Source organism: Oryx dammah, unplaced genomic scaffold (assembly GCF_014754425.2).
Source record: "Oryx dammah isolate SB20612 unplaced genomic scaffold, SCBI_Odam_1.1 HiC_scaffold_28, whole genome shotgun sequence".
Taxonomy (NCBI): domain Eukaryota; kingdom Metazoa; phylum Chordata; class Mammalia; order Artiodactyla; family Bovidae; genus Oryx; species Oryx dammah.
In genome coordinates, this window is record NW_024070212.1 from 118041046 (window position 1) to 118057505 (window position 16460).

At 57.4% G+C, this 16460-nt stretch overlaps 2 protein-coding genes across 2 annotated transcripts in view; one reads left to right on the forward strand and one right to left on the reverse strand.

Annotated features, from left to right (window-relative positions):
• Positions 1-526: 526 nt before the first annotated feature.
• FARP2 (FERM, ARH/RhoGEF and pleckstrin domain protein 2) overlaps positions 527-16460 on the forward strand; it is a 97800-nt gene continuing 81866 nt past the window's right edge. Inside the window, exons 1-2 of the mRNA XM_040232029.1 lie at positions 527-584; positions 11968-12181. Coding sequence (XP_040087963.1) covers positions 11993-12181 — 189 coding nt within the window. The 5' untranslated portion in view covers positions 527-584; positions 11968-11992. The remainder of the gene's footprint in view (positions 585-11967; positions 12182-16460) is intronic.
• LOC120856627 (proline-rich protein HaeIII subfamily 1-like) lies at positions 629-5426 on the reverse strand. Its single transcript, XM_040231968.1, has 2 exons — positions 5320-5426; positions 629-1184 (listed from the first exon to the last, which is right to left on the reverse strand). The coding sequence occupies exons 1-2, from the start codon at positions 5424-5426 to the stop codon at positions 629-631; spliced, it is 663 nt and encodes a 220-aa protein (XP_040087902.1).

The following is a 16460-nucleotide window of genomic DNA, read 5'->3' on the forward strand; positions in this document are numbered from 1 at the left end:
GCCGCTGGGCTCGCAGCACGGCACGTTTCCTCTACAGCACACCTTCGCCTGGCCCTCGGCGCCCCTAGGCCCACCCCGGTAGCCCCAGGAGAAGAGGACCTGGTAACAGGGACGCAGGCGGCCACGGCCCAGGGCAGAACGAGGCTGCAGACCGATCTGGGCCGGAGTCGCGCCCCGCCCCCCGAGCCAACGCCCCGCCCCTCCCCGAGCCGTAACCACGCCCCGAGCACGGATCTGCCGCCCCGCCCCCTGAGCCGACGCCCCGCCCAGAACCGCCCGCGGCTCTGCGAGCTGAGCTGGCCGAATTACATCCGACTCTGCGCGTGCCTTCTCGCCCTACAAATCCACCAATCAGAGCTCTGTGCTGCTCTTCCAGGCTGCAGCCGCGAAGGCCCCGCCCCAGCGGTACGGAGGCCCCGCCCCAGAAGCCGTCAGACCAATCGGCGGCGCATCCGCGGGGAGAGGGCGGGGCCCTGGGCGGGGCGGGGCGCGGGGCGCGGGGGCGGCCCGCGCGCAGTAGGGAGCGGGCGGAGCCGGCGCGGACTCGGAGGTCGTTGCAGGCGACAGCTCGGGCCGGGCAGCCGGTGAGGGCGCGGGGCCGCGCGGCAGCGGGCGAGCGGGGGCCAGGCTACGCCTCGGGGGCGGGCGGCGGAGGCCGCAGGCCGAAGCCTGAGGCAGGGCGGGCGCCTCCGGACAGCGAGCGGCCAGAGAAGTCTGCTCCCGGCCTGGGAAGGCCTTCGGGCGGCGGGCCGCGTGTGAGGAGGGCGCTGTTTGGGGAGCCTGCCCGCTGGGGGCCCTGGGTGCGCGTGAGGACCCCGCGTGGGGGCCCTGGGTGCGCGTGAGGACCCCGCGTGGGGGCCCCGGGTGGGCGTGAGGGCTCCGCGTGGGGGCCCCGGGGTGCGCGAGAGGAACCCGCTTGGGGGCCCCGGGGTGCGCGAGAGGACCCCGCGTGGGGACCCCGGGTGGGCGTGAGGACCCCGCGTGGGGGCCCCGGGGTGCGCGACAGGAACCCGCTTGGGGGCCCCGGGGTGCGCGAGAGGACCCCGCTTGGGGGCCCCGGGGTGCGCGAGAGGACCCCGCGTGGGGGCCCCGGGGTGCGCGAGAGGACCCCGCGTGGGGGCCCCGGGTGGGCGTGAGGACCCCGCGTGGGGGCCCCGGGTGGGCGTGGGGGCCCCGCGTGAGGCCTGGGCAGAACCACAAGTGGAAGCTCGGGCGGCTTGCGGCCATGCCCTCTTTGGCCTTTCCTTAAATGGTCTTAAGGCTGGTATTAGGTGTTAATGCTTTTACTCCGGGAAACCTGGAAGGGCTCCTCAGGCAGTGAGAGCCTTGCGGAGGCCGCCCTGATAGCTGGGACCAGCGATCACTCAGGCCGGGGTCCACACCTACCCTGGTGGCCACGGCCTCCGGAGGCCTTCCACGTGCTGGTCGGTCGTAATTGCAGAGAAAACAGAGATTCCCAGGAGGTGCACTGAAGGAAATAGCCCGAGCCCACAGTGAAAGGAAAGATTTACATCTCTGGGCGCCCTTTCCCTGCGCCTTTGCTGTTTCTGTGCGGGAGCTTTGGGCGGAGCACTCTGGAGAGCTTGATGGCCGTCGGGCACAGCGCCAGAGGGCTGGTGGTGTGGAGGGACTGCGCCGCACCTGGGAGCTGGGCAGGCATGGAGTGGCCTTTGCTTGCAGGCAAGATCTAATGTTCATCTGTATCTGCGGCTTTGAGAGTTCTGAGTTCCTTACACCACGAGCTGTAACTCTCCGTGAGGGGTTATGAAGCACTGCACACCTGGTGTTTGTATGTTGCTTTGCTGTTCACTCTCTATGACTGTCATGCCTCTTTGCAACCCCATGGACTGTGGCACACCAGGCTGCTCTGTCCTCCACTGTCCCCTGGAGTTTGCTCAAACTCATGTCCACTGAGGGACTGTTGTCATCCAACCATCTCTTCCTCTCACCCCCTTCTCTTCCTCTCCCTCAATCTTTCCAATGAGTGGGTTCCTCACATCAGGTGGCCAAAGTATTGGAGCTTCAGCATCAGTGCAATGAGTATTCAGGGTTGATTTCCTTTAGGATTGACTGGTTTGATCTCCTTTTAGCCCAAGGGACTTTCAAGAGTTTTCTCCAACACCACATTTGGAAGCATCAGTTCTTCAGCACTCAGCCTTTTTTATGGTCCATCTCTCACATCCATACATGACTACTGGAAAAACCATAGCTTTGACTTTGCAGGCCTTTGTCAGCAAAGTGATGTCTCTGCTTTTTAACATGCTATCTAGGTTGGTCATAGCTTTCCTTCCAAGGAGCACGCGGCTTAACTTCATGGCTGCAGTTAAGTTGTCTCAAAATCTGCAGAGATGACGTGGCCAGGCCCCGGCCCCAGTTGGAAGCAGAGTAGGTGGCCGTGCTGGATCACGCCTGGACCCGCTTCCTGGGCCAGGACTCCTGCTTGGTTGCTGAGCCTCAGTGAGCACTGAGCTGTCTGGACCAGAAGCTGCAAGAGCTGCAGAAGTTTGCTGGCTCGTTACCTGCTTGGACCTTCTCTCCTGGTAGGCTTCCTGCTTCCTTCTATACTAATTGCTTTCCCAAAAGAGGAGTTTATATGATACCTTCACGTATCTCTCCTTGGGTTCCTTAGCAACAAATGAGGTTGCAGTTTACCTGCTGCATAGACTTGTTGTGAGGATCAGGCATCAGTAGCTAGATGCCTGGGACCCACTAAGTGCTTAATCGGTGTTAGCTGTCATGTTATCGGGCAGAAAAGCAGTCTGGGTGCACAGTCCAGAAAAAAGGAGGCAGTATTTAAGCAGACTTGTCCTGCCTGGGAGAAGGGCATGCCCTGCGTTGACAAAGCAGAGGTGGAGGCGTGGGTAGTTCTCTGCGTGTGCTTGTAAGCCCATCAGGCCCCTCCTCTCCTCTCCAAACCCCTTGCCTCTCGGCACAGCAGTGCGTCCTCTGTCCTGAGGAGGCGGCAGGCGGCTGTCCCTGCTGCTTATCCTTTCGGGTTTGTTCCTGCTTTTCCTTCACCCACTCTCTTGTAAGCCTGCCACCTCCCCTTTTGCTCAGTGGGCCGCAAGTTTCCTGCACACACCTTGGCGTTCTGTGCAGGGCAAGCCCCGTAAAGCTGAGTCCCCCGAGGCCGCCCCGTCCTGCTCTGAGACCCTGTGTGGGGCATCGTTGGGCTGCAGCATATTTGTCAGCTCCAGGCTTGACCTTGGCAACGGGGTCAAAGGTGAGGGCTCCACAGAGCTCAGCATGACAGAGGCCGGAATGTGACTCTGTAGGCTGGTCTGATCTTTATGGAGAGCAGCTAGCAATAAGTGATAAAAGGTTTTGATTTTGGAACCCCGGTTTTGAAAATAAACTTGGATACACACTGCATGTGAGAGCGGTAGAGCACTCTGCAGCCCACAGACACGCTCCGGCAATCCCCTTCTCACCCTTCCCTCCCAACAAAATTTGGACCATTATGATCCCTGGAAATACGCTCAAAGAGACATCTTAACCAAAACGGCGAAGCAGTTTGTACACAGCCTTTCCACTGACTTAAAAATACGCGAGGATATGGACAAAGACCGGAGGAGAAGGTGGAGTGATGTGAGTAGCTTTATCTTAGGGTCCCAGGACTGTTTTCCAATTTGCAGTCATTTTAAAATCCAAGACCAGAAAGGCCCTCTGACGCTGGCGGATGCAGTGATGAGCTTGTCTTTGCCCATCTCTCCTAGCTGCAGAGTACCGGGTGGTGAGATCCCACCCAGGCCTCCTAGGTGGGCTCTGAGGACCCCCACGGCCCAGCCCGTGGGCACCCTCAGGGCCCCGCCCGTGTACACTGCTCTGCCCAGCCGGCCCTCCATTCCCGCATGGGCCCAGCTCCACTCCGTGCTGGAGAGCCGCCCGGTAAGGCCAGCCGTGCCCCCTCCTCAGTGCTCCGTGGCGCTGCCTGCACTCCGCCGTGTGGTCCAGGCCACTTCCACAGGCGGCTCCCCTTCCGGCTCATCCCGTGCTCAGCACGTGGGGTCCCTTAAGCCCAAGAGGGGATGGCACACCGTGAGGGCGGGGGTGGGGGAAGGCTGAGGTCACATGCGTTGCAAGTCACTAACCTTTCTGAGCCTGGATTCCTTGTTTTGTGAGCCAGGGGCGGGCCTGGCGGCCACTCAGGACTCTTGGGGGGTCTGACGCAGACACCCACCTTTCCCTGAGGCCTCCTCCCTCCCTCTCCACCCACCAGATCCCTAGCGGCTTCTGACTTCACTCCTTGCGGCTCTTACCAGCACTTAGGAGACTGGCTTCTGTGTCTTCCCTGCTGTGATGGGGCAGTGGGGTGAGGGGGCCGGGGTTTCTCCTCTCAGAGGCTCCTGTGCTTTTAGGGACTTGGACTTGCTATTTTCAGAAGCAAGGTGCTCGCAGAACATTTGGATGAGTCAGGTTTCATCGGGGCAGAGTGGATGGCAGTTTTTATGGGACCTGAGATTTACCAGTGTAGGGGAGGAGACCTCTTTAAGAAACGCAGTGTTAGAAATAAAAATTAACTTGGAGTGCAAATATTTATTTAGAATGAGAAAAAGTAAATACGTTACAGAGTTGAGAAAGCTGACCATTAATACAACAGTCAGAAAAATCCAGAAAAATAGCATATTTGCTAATTACCTGACACGCCTTTGTTTCCCAGTGGCTCAGTGGTAAAATATCTGCCTGCCACGCAGGAGACCCAGGTTCAATCCCTGGGTCAGGAAGATCCCCTGGAGAAGGAAATGGCAACTCACTCCAGAATTTTAGCGTGGAAAATTCCATGAACAGAGGAGCCTGGTGGGCTACAGTCCATGGGGTCACAAAGAATCGGACACAACTGATCAAATTAACAGCAGCGGCAGCTGATAAGAGTTGGTGTTGCCGTCTTGAGCCCTCACATGCCTCTGTGCCACTTTCCATTTGGCCATGTCCTTTTTAATTAGCGTGACAGAGAAGAGAGTGAGTTCAGCGGCTCCTCTAGCATGGTTGATGAGAAACCTCTATTGCTGACTGTTAGGAGACATAAAACATGGTTTCACGCTTGCTGTTTCTAGCACAGCTGCAGACTGCACCTTGCAACACCAGGAGTCCTGATAAATTCTGTTCTGCAGAATTCCATTCAAAGGGTTACAGATCGGTGGCGTATCTATAAGTATGCTGCTGCAACATAAATTCTGTTTTCTGATGGCGGGCAGTGCGGTTTTGGCCGCTGAGTGCCAAGCTCTCCTTGCCTTTTCACGTGCCTGGTGATGACTCTCCAGTGTCTGGCCCCCTGCACTGCCAGCCTCGCTCCTTCCCAGGCCCACACTCCCCCGGCACCTGGCGCTGCTGGTGTTGCCACGGGGTCCGGCCCGCACTTGGTCCCCCAGCCCCGGGCCTCGGCACTCTGGGTGGCAGCGACGCTCCCAGAGCCGGGCCTGCGGCATGATGGCTGGTGATAAGCTCGGTGTGAAAGCTGAAACGCGTCCCGTTAACCCAGCTCAGCGTGTCTCCTGCCCCTCGTGCAGGCACCTGGGTCCTCTTGAGCCACATGACCTGGGGAAGCAGAACGCGGGCAGGGTCAGGGTGGAAGGGGCAGCAGGCTCAGTCAGTTGCCGTTGGAATATGTGTGCGAACTTTCTAGACGGCTTTGCCAAGGGCCCCTCCTTAGGACCTTGGAAGGGGCCGTGCCAGCGAGGAGCCCAGAAACAAGGCAGACGGGCGTCAGAGTCACACGGCCAGACTAGGGCAGGGTGTGGCCAGCACCTTGAGGGCTCCTGGGATGCAGGTGGTAAGGGTGCTCAGCACCTCTTCTGCCAGCTGGTGGGGCGTGTTTGGAAGGAGGAAGCAGCTCTGGGTCATTTTACAAATCACTGGAGTTCTGTCTCCTGCGGCCTTCGGATCCTTGGCTGCCTTGGTGACATGTTGGGGGAACAAGTCTCACTATCTGAACAAGAAACCCATTCCAGAGACTGTTTAAAAATGATCATTTTTACTTTAACCGAACTGTTTGAGAAGGAGGAGACACAGGTAGGTCCCCTGCTTTCGCCTTGAAGGTGAGCCACGCTCCGCTCTAGGACCCCTGCTGTCCTCCACCCAGGAGCCGGCTGACTTCAGATGTAACACGTGTTTATCCCTGGAGACAACTCCAAAACGACAGACCCTCACAAGGGAGGAAATAGAAACCGTCTTCCCAAAGAACGCCATGCAGACGCGCTCTAGATGCCCGGAGGTGGAGTCCTGTTTCTGGGAAGAGGCATAAGCCCCCTCTGCCCCGGCTTGCCCACCACCCTGACTGCAGAGCTGCACGTCTGCATGGAGCAGCCGTGAGGACACGGCGGCCAGCACGGCCGCATGGGCAGTGAGGCCCCTGCTCCTCCTCCGCCTCCCCCAGCCTCCCCAGGCTGCTCCCAGAGCAGCCAGAACCCAGGGACGGGCTCCAGGTGCAAACTGGGGGGCTGCAGGAGGGGCTGCCCAGCTTGGGTTCCAGAGAGATGGGGAGACAGCCACCGTACCCCCCTCCTTCTCCCTGTCCTCCAGCCAGGCCTGTGGCAGCAGGGCCTGCAGACGCCTGTGACTCCAGGGCGCTCTACTCGCTCCTGCAGCCGGGGAAGCCCCCAGCGGGCAGGGCGTCAGCTGCAGGCTTCTGGCTGGAGAACTGAGGACTAAGCCAGGGAGCTGTGGACGGGGCCGAGGGGGTGAGGCCGTGCAGAAGGGGCCTGAGGGGGTGACCCCAGGGTTGCTGATGAATCTGTGGGCCCAGCGCTGATCTGTGCCTACATGGGGCTGACTCTGCACCGTTTGCCCGTGGGAACTCAGCTAAGGGGGAGCCCACAGCCCGGGAGCCAGGTGGGCATTGGGGATGGTGCCCAGGGAGGATGGAGCCTCTGCAGGTGGGGCTGATGCTGAGGCCTCCATCCAGCCCTGGCAAGGTCAGTGCCACTAAACAGAGATGCCACGTTCTCATGGGATTTAAGTGATGCCAGAGACTCACAGTGCGGTGTTTTCTGTATTTTATTTATTTATTTGTGGCGACACTGGCTTTTCATTGCTGCTCAGGGCCTCTGGTTCGGGCAAACGGGCTGTTGTTCGTCATGGTGTGTGGGTTTCTTGCTGCAGGGGCTTCGCTTGTTGCAGAGCACAGGCTGTAGAGCTCAGGCTTCAGACCTTGCAGCTTGTGGGTCCTGGAGTGTGCAGGCTCAGTAGTAATGGCTCATGGGCTTAATTGCTCCGTGGCATGTAGAGTCTTCCTGGACCAGGGGTCAAATCCACGTGCCCTGCACTGGCAGGTGGATTCTTACCCACTGCATCACCAGGTAAGTCCAACACAGTATTTTAACTCTCCAGGATACAATCCAAAATTACCTGACATGCATAGAACCAGGGAAATACCAGCTTGCAGGAGTGAAGACAGGCTGTAGCTAAGATGATGCGGATATTGGAATTACTGGACAAAGACCTTGTGGTTGGTAGAACTTTGTCCCCTAAGGCCATCACCCCCAGTGTTACTTCTGGTTATGTTATGTGGCAAAAGCACTCTGCAAATGTGAGACCATCGACGAGGTTCCTTAGTTGACCTGAGACATGAGCATTGCAGACTCCAGAAACAGCTGCCCTCCCAGCACTCGCGCCCCACCAGAGGCGGTTGTTTGGGTAATTTATCTTCCGGCGTGCTTGTTTGAATGGAAGCAAATGCGTGTGTTCAGGGTCCTCCTCTTCACGAGAACTCACGTGCCATGCACCCACTTGGCACCCTGCTTATTCACCTTCATACCAGAGAGGCAGACAGAGGCCTTCCTCTTGTGATGGAAATTTCAGCAGCTTCCTGTGCTGTGGACAGAGGGCTGAGCTTGCCAGTGAGCCACGCACTCATTTTCCAGCCAAGGGGGGGGGACGCAACTGGGGAGCAGACCTTTTTTTTTTTTCATAGACTTCTTTAGAGCAATTTGAAGTTGAAAATCCAGTGGAAGTCCCACAGAGCTCTCACACACCCCCACTCCAGACGTGCACAGCCCTCTCCATCATCACTGCCCCGCCCCAGTGGCGCCTCCGTTACAAACCTGAGTCGACACGTCATCACCCAGAGCTTCGGCAGACTTTTGAGCTGAATTGTTCCAACTTTAGAATGGAAATTACACATCACAAGGTGGTTTTGAAGTTTTTTTTAATTAAATGACAATATATAGGAGCCAAGTTTGTAACACTAGATGTCAGTGGTGGAAATTGTATCCAGCCACCAGAAATAGTTTTAGGAATAAGACTGCAGAACATTTTGTTCAATTAGAGGAAGAAGAGAAAGTGAACCAGAGTCCCTCGTCAGTCCCTGGATTTTGATAGATTCCCTCTAGGTCTCTAGAGAGGCTCCCTCTGAGGAGGTTCCCCTGATCCCTCTGGACGGGGTCCCCCTGGAGAGGTCTCCCTGGAGAGGGTCTCTGGAGAGATCTCCCTGGAGAGGGTCTCTGGAGAGATCTCCCTGGAGAGGGTCTCTAGAGAGGGTCTCTGGAGAGGGCCTCTGGAGAGGTCTCCCTGGAGAGGGCCTCTGGAGGGGGTCTCTGGAGAGATCTCCCTAGAGAGGTCCCTCTGGAGAGGTCCCCCTAGAGAGGGTCTCTGGAGAAGTCCCTCTGGAGACATCCCCCTGAAGAGGTCCCCCCTGGGGACATCCCCCTGAAGAGGTCCCCCTGAAGAGGTCCCTCTGGAGACATCCCCCTGAAGAGGTCCCACAGGAGAGGCTTCTGGCAGCACAGGAGCCGCTCTCTGCCCTTTCGAGCCCGCAGGACTGGGAAGCGCTTGCTGTGTGTCTCATCTAGTTTGCATACTCTTGCCTTTTTAATGTTTATTTATAAGCACACAGAGCAAAACAAAGTAATTTCTGTTAGGCTGTAATTTATGTAAAGCAGATTCCGTGTGTACATTTTTCCTTTCTTCCCATGGTCAGGCTAGAGGAAGCAGTCAGGCTGAGGCAAGACTGTTGACCAAGCAACTTCATGCTCCTACGGGGAGGGTTCTGTCCCAGCTGCTCACTCCAGAGCGAGACCAAGGTCGACTGCTGTTCGCAACCTGGCGGTTCCATCTGATTTTCTAAGTTCCATCATTCCTGAATTTTCTTAAGCTAAAAGATGAGTGCTCATTAAATAGGAGGTATGTGCGTGTTGCCGATGTGTGATAGCAAGCAGAGCCCTCCTGGAGCGTCCGAGGGAGGGTGCCCGTGGGCTCGGGTCCTCTCAGGAGAGTCGTCCTCCCCAGGTGAGCCTCCAGGTGTGAGGATGTCTTGTGACCCTCAGTCTCGGCTTCAGCCGGGTGGGTGTCTTCCTTTGACCAGACGGCTATGACTGGGACAGAAGCTTGCTGCTCAGTAGACCTATAAACATGCAGAGGCCATGTTTTAGAATTCCTTGATCCAGGAAAAGTGTTTTTGCATCTATGTAACATGGGTCAGACACGACTGAAGCGACTTAGCAGCAGCGGCGACGTGTTTCGTTCTTAAGAGAGAACCAGTGCACTGTTAGAGCTGCATGGGTCAGACGCACAGCGTGACGCGCCACGTGGACAGTGTCTGGTCGGGCAGGGAGCTCTGCCGGCCGCACCTGCAGCCCCTCTGCTGTGCACACCCTGGGGCAGCCCCCCAAGGGGACCCCAGCCCCGACTCTTCTGGGATAGCCTCCCTGCATGTTCTTGCTGTGCCTCACCTGAATGAGTACAGTAGCTTAGTCTTGCTTGATTTGGGTTTTTTTTTGGCTTTTTTTTTTTTTTTTTTTGAGAAGTAGGTGTTTAGACATGACTTTCTTGTAATAAGTCAAAGGGAAGAACCTGAAGAAATTTTTTCCATCTAAACTTTTTATGAAAAAATATAAATGAGAATTATACAATGGAATACACAACAGAAGTGATTCAAAACAATACCTTGGTTGTGTATGCTGCTTCAGAATTGAAGCTTTACTTAAAAGGGGAAGGATCGCTTGGTGCCCACTGCTTGTTTCAGAAGGGCCTCTTCTGCTGGTGGGTGAGCTCTGTGAGCCCACCACATTTCCCTCTCACCTGTCTGCACACCTGGGGCAGCTGGCCGGTGGGCTCATCTTCCCTCACACCCTTGCTTCCGCGGTAGCTTCTCACGTTTGTGAAGCTGGAATGAAAGCACTCACGTTTATGGTTCTCGGCACCTCGTGGATCTCACGCTCAGTGATGTGGAAGCAGGTTTCTGCCACGTTGATCAAGCCCATGGCCTGTGCAGTGCCTCGTGTCCTGACGCAGTGCATGTTCTTTGACGCCCGTGACGTTAACCGCAGTAAGAATTACTTCTCCCAGGGCCATGCAGCTTGGAGGGAGAGCTCTGAAGACAGCCGGTGACCGCCAGCCTGAACCGCCCTTGCAGCTCAGCTGGGTCCGAGCGCGGGGTGACCCGTTGGCTTGTGTCGGAGGCCAGCTGGGAGCTGTGTCCGCCAGAATGACCAGCTGCCTCGTCACTCTGCTCATGCTGTGCACGTCTCACTTTCCCAGCACTCTTGACTCATTTTCTGTTTGCTTATTGATAAACCAGACGTGCAAGTCAGTTCTCAACCGGACGGTTGGGAAGGCCTTAGCTGAGTAGGGCTTAAGCAGGAGGCAGCAGGTCACTGAGAAGCTTTTCCATCTTAATTCAAGAGATAAAAATTTCATGAGTTAATTTGTCTTGATAACAAAATTAACTTGAAAGAAGGAAGGCCAGGGAACTCAGCAGTGAAGTTGGCATGAAACGGAGTGGCCCAGGGGCCTAGTGAGGTTAGTTCTCCAAAGCACTTAATGCAGGCTAGTTGAAGACTTTTCCAAGATGATTAAGCAAACTAAAATAATTTTTGTGGCATCTGCATTCTTTCTTGATTAAACATCTGGCATTTGTTTTTGTCTTACCATGTTTAACCATTAAGTGTGTGTCTTTAAATTGCCTTTTATACACAAATAGGCATGCTTAAGGGAATTTGCCATAAGTGGAAGATAATTATTAATAAGGATGAATGAAAGCAAGCCTGTGTTACTAGATTCCAGCAGATACTTAGCCTATTCTTTCATTGTTAAAGACAGTGATGAGATGGGCTCTTTTCAACTTAATAGCTTAGAGCTGGAGACCTTTCCCCACACAGCAGGGAGGGTTGGAAGGGCACAGGCCCCTCCCAGGGCATCTCTGACCCTCTCAGACCCTCAGCGTCCTCATCGGTGAGGAGGGTGAGGAGGGTGCGGAGGGCGGAGATAACAGCGAGGTTATTGCAGGGGTGGGGCAGGGCAGTGCAGGCAACAGCAGAGGCAGGGGCTCCCCGCAGCGTGTGTCACGCTGCCGTCAGGTCGGGGGGCTCCCCACGGCGTGTGCCACGCTGCCGTCCAGGGCGGGGGCTCCCCACGGCGTGTGTCACGCTGCCGTCCGGGGCGGGGGCTCCCCACGGCGTGTGCCACGCTGCAGTCTGGCACCGGGTCTAGAGTCTCCTCCAAACCCCCAGTGACACCTCTGGAGCCTGAAGATGCAGCTGAGAGACAAGGGCTTGCAGGGCTGGCAAAGGCAGCCCCAGCATCTCCATCCGCCTTCCTTGCATTGTCCCCTCCGTGTCGGCGGGGTGGGGACCCATGACCCAAGTTGTGCGCACCCACCTACCTTTGCTAGAAGGCCCTGGGCCGTGCACACAGCGTGTGGGCAGCACCTGGACCTCTGGGCCGGGGGTGGGAGGAGGTGGCTGGGAAGGAGAGGCAGGTGGCTGTGGGCCGCCCCGCTCCAGGGGGCCCCTTTGGATGGCACTGCCTGGCCTACACACCCAGGAGACATTGGTCCCGGGGCTGCCGCTGGCGGGCATCTGTGCTCCACCCGCCCGTGTATGAGGAGAAGATAATCTTTCTAAACTGTTTAGAGGTAGTTTAAGACTCACAGAGGTGCAAAATCAGTGCTGAGAATTCTGGTCTACCCAGTAATTTTCTTATGTTTTAAAATCGAAGGAACTGAAGATGATTGGGGTTTTCTGTTTGTTTCAGCACACTCCTTCTCAGCTGCTGAGGAATGGGGGAGCTGGAAGGAGCATACAGAGTCCTGCAGACCCCGGGGGCACGCCTGGGCACTGCGGCCCCTGCGGGCGTCAGCACCCTGGAGCCTGGTCAGGGGCCCCCGGCGGGGGCAGCGCGGCCAGCGGCTCGGACGCACCTCCATGTGCAGCTGCTGGACGACTCCGTGGAGCTGTTTGACGTCGAGGTAAGAAGCCTGGCGGCCTGTGCTTCATGCTGGCTGAAAGTCACGGGCCGGATTCCTCATTGCTGGTAGTAGACTTTGCCTGTTTATCAAGTTGCCTCAAGTAGCTGGGTAACAAAATGCTCGGAAACGGTGAGCCTGGAGAGTGACTTCCGCTGACTTTCCTTGAAGCTTCTGACACAATGTGGCATTCGGGAGGCTGGCTGAGTGCTGTGCAGTGCGGGCAGGAGCCAGCTTGCCCGCTCCCGAGTCTTGGTGGCCCAGTGGCTGGGTGAGAGGTGCCCCTCAGTATCGCCATGTGTCCACTTCCTTGTCTGCATGTGGGGGCGACTCCGGGCCCCGCTTCTCGGGGTGGCTGGGTGAGGGCTGAGCGCTCGCACATGAGGAGCCTGGCACAGACCTCGTTTTTCTGGGTCAGCAGTAAGAACACTTTTACTTTGAAAATTCCCTGTAGTAGCTTGCGCTGATAATATTGGCAAAAACAACTGAATATAGCAAACGCTTGAAAAGATTTTTTTCTGATTTTCTAAATAGCATTAGAGTGAATGGTCTTTTAAAAAATTGCTCATTTTCATAAGTGTGTGTGTGTGCGCTTAGTCACTGAGTTCTATCTGACTCTTTGCAACCCCATGGACTGTGGCCCGCCAGGCTCCTCTGTCCATGGGATTCTCCAGGCAAGAATACTGGAGGGGGTTGCCATGCCCTCCTCCAGGGGATCTTCCTGACCCAGGGGTCAAACCCGGGTGTCCCACATTGCAGGCAGACTCTTTACTGTCTGGGTCACCAGGGAAAGCCATGAATATTGGAGTGGGTAGCCTCTCCCTTCCCCAGGGGATCTTCCAGGAATCGAACTGGGGTCTCCTGCATTGCAGGTAGATTCCCAGCTGAGCTACCAGGGAATGCAGAAATAAATTATTTTTTCTAATATTTTTTATTAGTGTAAAGTGATACCTTTGACTGCGTTCCCCTGCTCTTAATGTGACAAACTAGAGTGAAAATGAACTCTACCTTGAGCACAGGCTGGCTTGTACTTGGGGGGAGGTCGGGCCGCACAGAAGACGGGCAGGCGTGAGGGGCTGGAGGAAGCTGGAGCCTGCCTGCAGAAAGCGCTGCGAGACAGGAGCTGAGCGCGGGGAGGAGCAGGCGCCCCCACCCCAGCTCGGAGCCCAGGGCCGGCCGGCCGCTCTTGCTCGCATGTTCTGTGGCAGCATCCGGTGCCTGGACCCTGCAGGTTCTTAGGTCTCACCTGAGGAAGAAAGCAAGTATCAGTTAATCGGGCAGGTAACTGAAACTGGCAGGACCTGCCCGTCTGCCTTCAGCGACACGCCTGTGTTGCAAGAGGCCGCCTTTGCAGGACAGGGAGTCTGGAGAAGGCACCTTCGTGCCCCGGGGAGCGGGCGGCTCTCTGCTCCCTCTCACCTTCTCACTGTCCTCCGATGAGTCACCTGGAGGAACCGGTTAAAGTCTGGGAATTAGCTGGGCTCCCAGGTCTCTTCCAGCCCAGTGTTTGGAAGAATCTCCACCATGAAGCTGCCCTCTGGTGAACACACTCACTGTGGTCCAGGCTTCAGAGGGGGCTCCCGGGTGCTCAGTGGTGAGAAGTCTGCCCGCCAGTGCGGGAGACGCAGGTGTGACCCCTGGGTCAGGAAGGTCCTCAGGAAGAGGGCGTGGCGACCCACTCCAGTGTTCTTGCCTGGAGAATCCCATGGACAGGGGAGCCTGGTGAGCAACAGTCAATGAGGTCACAAAGAGTCAGACACAACTGAAGCTACTTAGCATGCACGCAGGCTTAGAAGAGCTTTAGATTTTTTGAAAGAAAGGAAAGAAGGAAAGAAGAAGAGAAAAGAAGAGAATTTTACATTATTTAGGGTTTACTTTTGGAGCATCTTTTTTGGTCCTGGTTAATAGTCTTTATCAACTAAACCTAAGCTCAAAAAAGGAGAAAAGCAGACATTTATTGCTGAGTCACAAATAAGATGTAATTCTTCTCTGGGAAATTCACTTGTAAATCAGAGACTCGGTTGTATAAAGGTTCAGAATATATCGAATTTGTCAAAGTTTTAATAAATGGAAATTGCTGTTTCCTTTAATCAGATAGAACCGTCATGTTTGGTATTTTGAGATACTTGGCGGAATCCAGAAATTGAGAGTCGCGTTGCTGTTGTGCAGCATGAGTTGGATAGGGTACTTTTTAAGTTGCGCCTGTGGTGCATACAGTCCGCCTTTCAGGAGAAGCTGAAGCTCAAAATGCATTTTCAGAAATGAGTTGTATTGTTAGTGCCCTGCCCTCCACAACTGTGTCGGTGAGCTTCGCTGAGTGACAGACCACCCCCAGACTCGATAAGCTGAGTGAACCTTGAATGCTTCCTGCACGTCTGAGCGCTGGCTTGGAGGGCCTTCTGGCTTGGCCTGGCCAAGGGGCTAGCACGACCTCACTCCTGAGTCTAGGCCCAGCCGGAAGCTGTCTGCATGTGGCCCTCACCCTCCAGCGAGCTGGCGTGGCGTGGGGATGGGCGTGTGCTCGGGGTGGGAGCCATGGGGTCCCGGCTGGGGGTCACCCCTGCAGCTTCCGCTGTGTCCCCCTGCTCAAGCAGGCCACCAGCCATCCCGGCTCTGGGGCGGAGAGGTGTGCGGAGTGGGGAGCAGTCGTGAGGCTTTCCCAGCAGCTGTTGCCAGCAGTCAGGACCGCGGTCTCTGTGAAGAAAGTGTCCCGGAGCTCTGGAGTTGGTGTCTTGGCTGCTGACACACCTCTCGGGCTGCTTGGGAAGGGCTGCAGAGAAGGTGTGCCTGCCTGCCCCCTTCCCCCGCGGATCCAGGACGCAGGGTCGAGGCTGGCTTCCACCCGGGCCCCCTCCCTGCCCCCCATCACCACCCCCCGTGCCCCTGCTGGCACCGCCCCTTCGCCCAGCAGGCTGGGCCCTGAGAGGTACGCTGTGGCCCACTGGTTGCTCCGCGCTGGGGGCTGGTGTGGACGTGGGTGCCTGGCGGGAGGTCCCTGGCCAGTGGCCTCTCTCGGTAGCTCAGAGGTGGTCTCGTGGGCCTGGAGCCATGCTCTGCTGCTTAAGGCAGGTCAGGGCAGCAAGGCTGCGTCCACATGTGGCCCAGTGTGGCCCAGGGCCAGGCAGGGCGCAGACGAGCTGGGCAGGGGGTGTGCTCTCTCCCGGGGGGGCCTTTGTTTCTCGCCGTTCGGCAGCGTCCTCTGGCCTTAGGGACTCACTTGCGGTTTGTGGGGGGTGCTCTCTGGCCGCCCACGCCTACCCCGTGCGCTCGTTTGGTTTACTTCCCACTGAGTGTCCCGCGGGCATGCCTGTGGGCCCGCAGGGCTGATATCTGACCTTCCCTCCTGGTGCAGACAGCGGTGCAGCGGGCCAAGGCCCACAGGGAGGCCGAAGGCTCCGTCTCAGGGGCCGATGATGCAGGTAGCAGTTTGGTTACTTTGGAAGCGTTGTCTCTGCCTCTGTGAGAAGGCCCCTGGGCCGAGGCTCTCGGGCAGCCCCCGCCCTGCCCCCTGCCCCCCAGGCCGCAGCTTGTCCCCTCCCCCCGGAGCCCCGGCTCCGCCCACCACCCACGGGCCCCCTGCGTGTCCCTGGACCCCATGCTGCCGCCCGGGCGCCCCACAGTCAGCCTCTCCGAAGCTGGGCTGCTGTCTGCAGAGCAGTGTTGCACACGCCGAGCAGCTTCACTGAGCTGTGGCACTCGCAGCTGCACAGCCGCCCACGTGGAGCACACAGGGCGGCTCTGCCACAGCCTCCACCGCGGTCAGCTCCCCGACGTCCCGTCCTCACGGGGCCCCCGCACCCTGCAGCTGGTACCTGCCCCCCGCCAGTGCTCCACCCTCGGCCCTGCCTCTGAGCGTCCGGGCCGCGCGTCCTGTCCCCCCAGACGTGAGCGCCGTGGGCTGCTTCTGAGGGCTGTGCGAGGCCCTCTGTGGCTGGCTTCCCCCGAGGCGTGGTGTGTTAGGGTCTCCTCTGTGGGGCACAGTGGGCAGTACTGTTTCCCTTTTGCTGGTGGAATCACACTCCATGGCGCCTGTGGGGAGAAAGAAAATCGGCCAAACGCCACACGGCGTCTTGCTCCTGCCCGTGACAGCTGAGCCTGCTGCCCCTGGGCAGCGTGCCTCCTCCTCCTCGCGTGCCTGCGGGTCACATTTGCTATGTAAACACATGTAAGCCCCGCCTGAGAAGCCCTGTGTTGCCTTGCGGCCGTGTCTGCTGCGCAGCCACAAGAGCAGGCAGTGTGTCTGCCTTCCCTGTGACCCCTCGACTTTTCTTCCCGTTTCCCC

What these genes read in the sequence shown, in the direction of transcription:
- LOC120856627 (XM_040231968.1), bottom strand. Translation starts at nt 5,426, where the DNA reads ATGCCGCAGGCCCGGCTCTGGGAGCGTCGCTGCCACCCAGAGTGCCGA. An exon ending in GGCAACACCAGCAGCGCCAG is followed by an intron (nt 1,185 to 5,319) that starts GTGCCGGGGGAG and finishes GGTTCTGCCCAG; the next exon opens with GCCTCACGCGGGGCCCCCAC.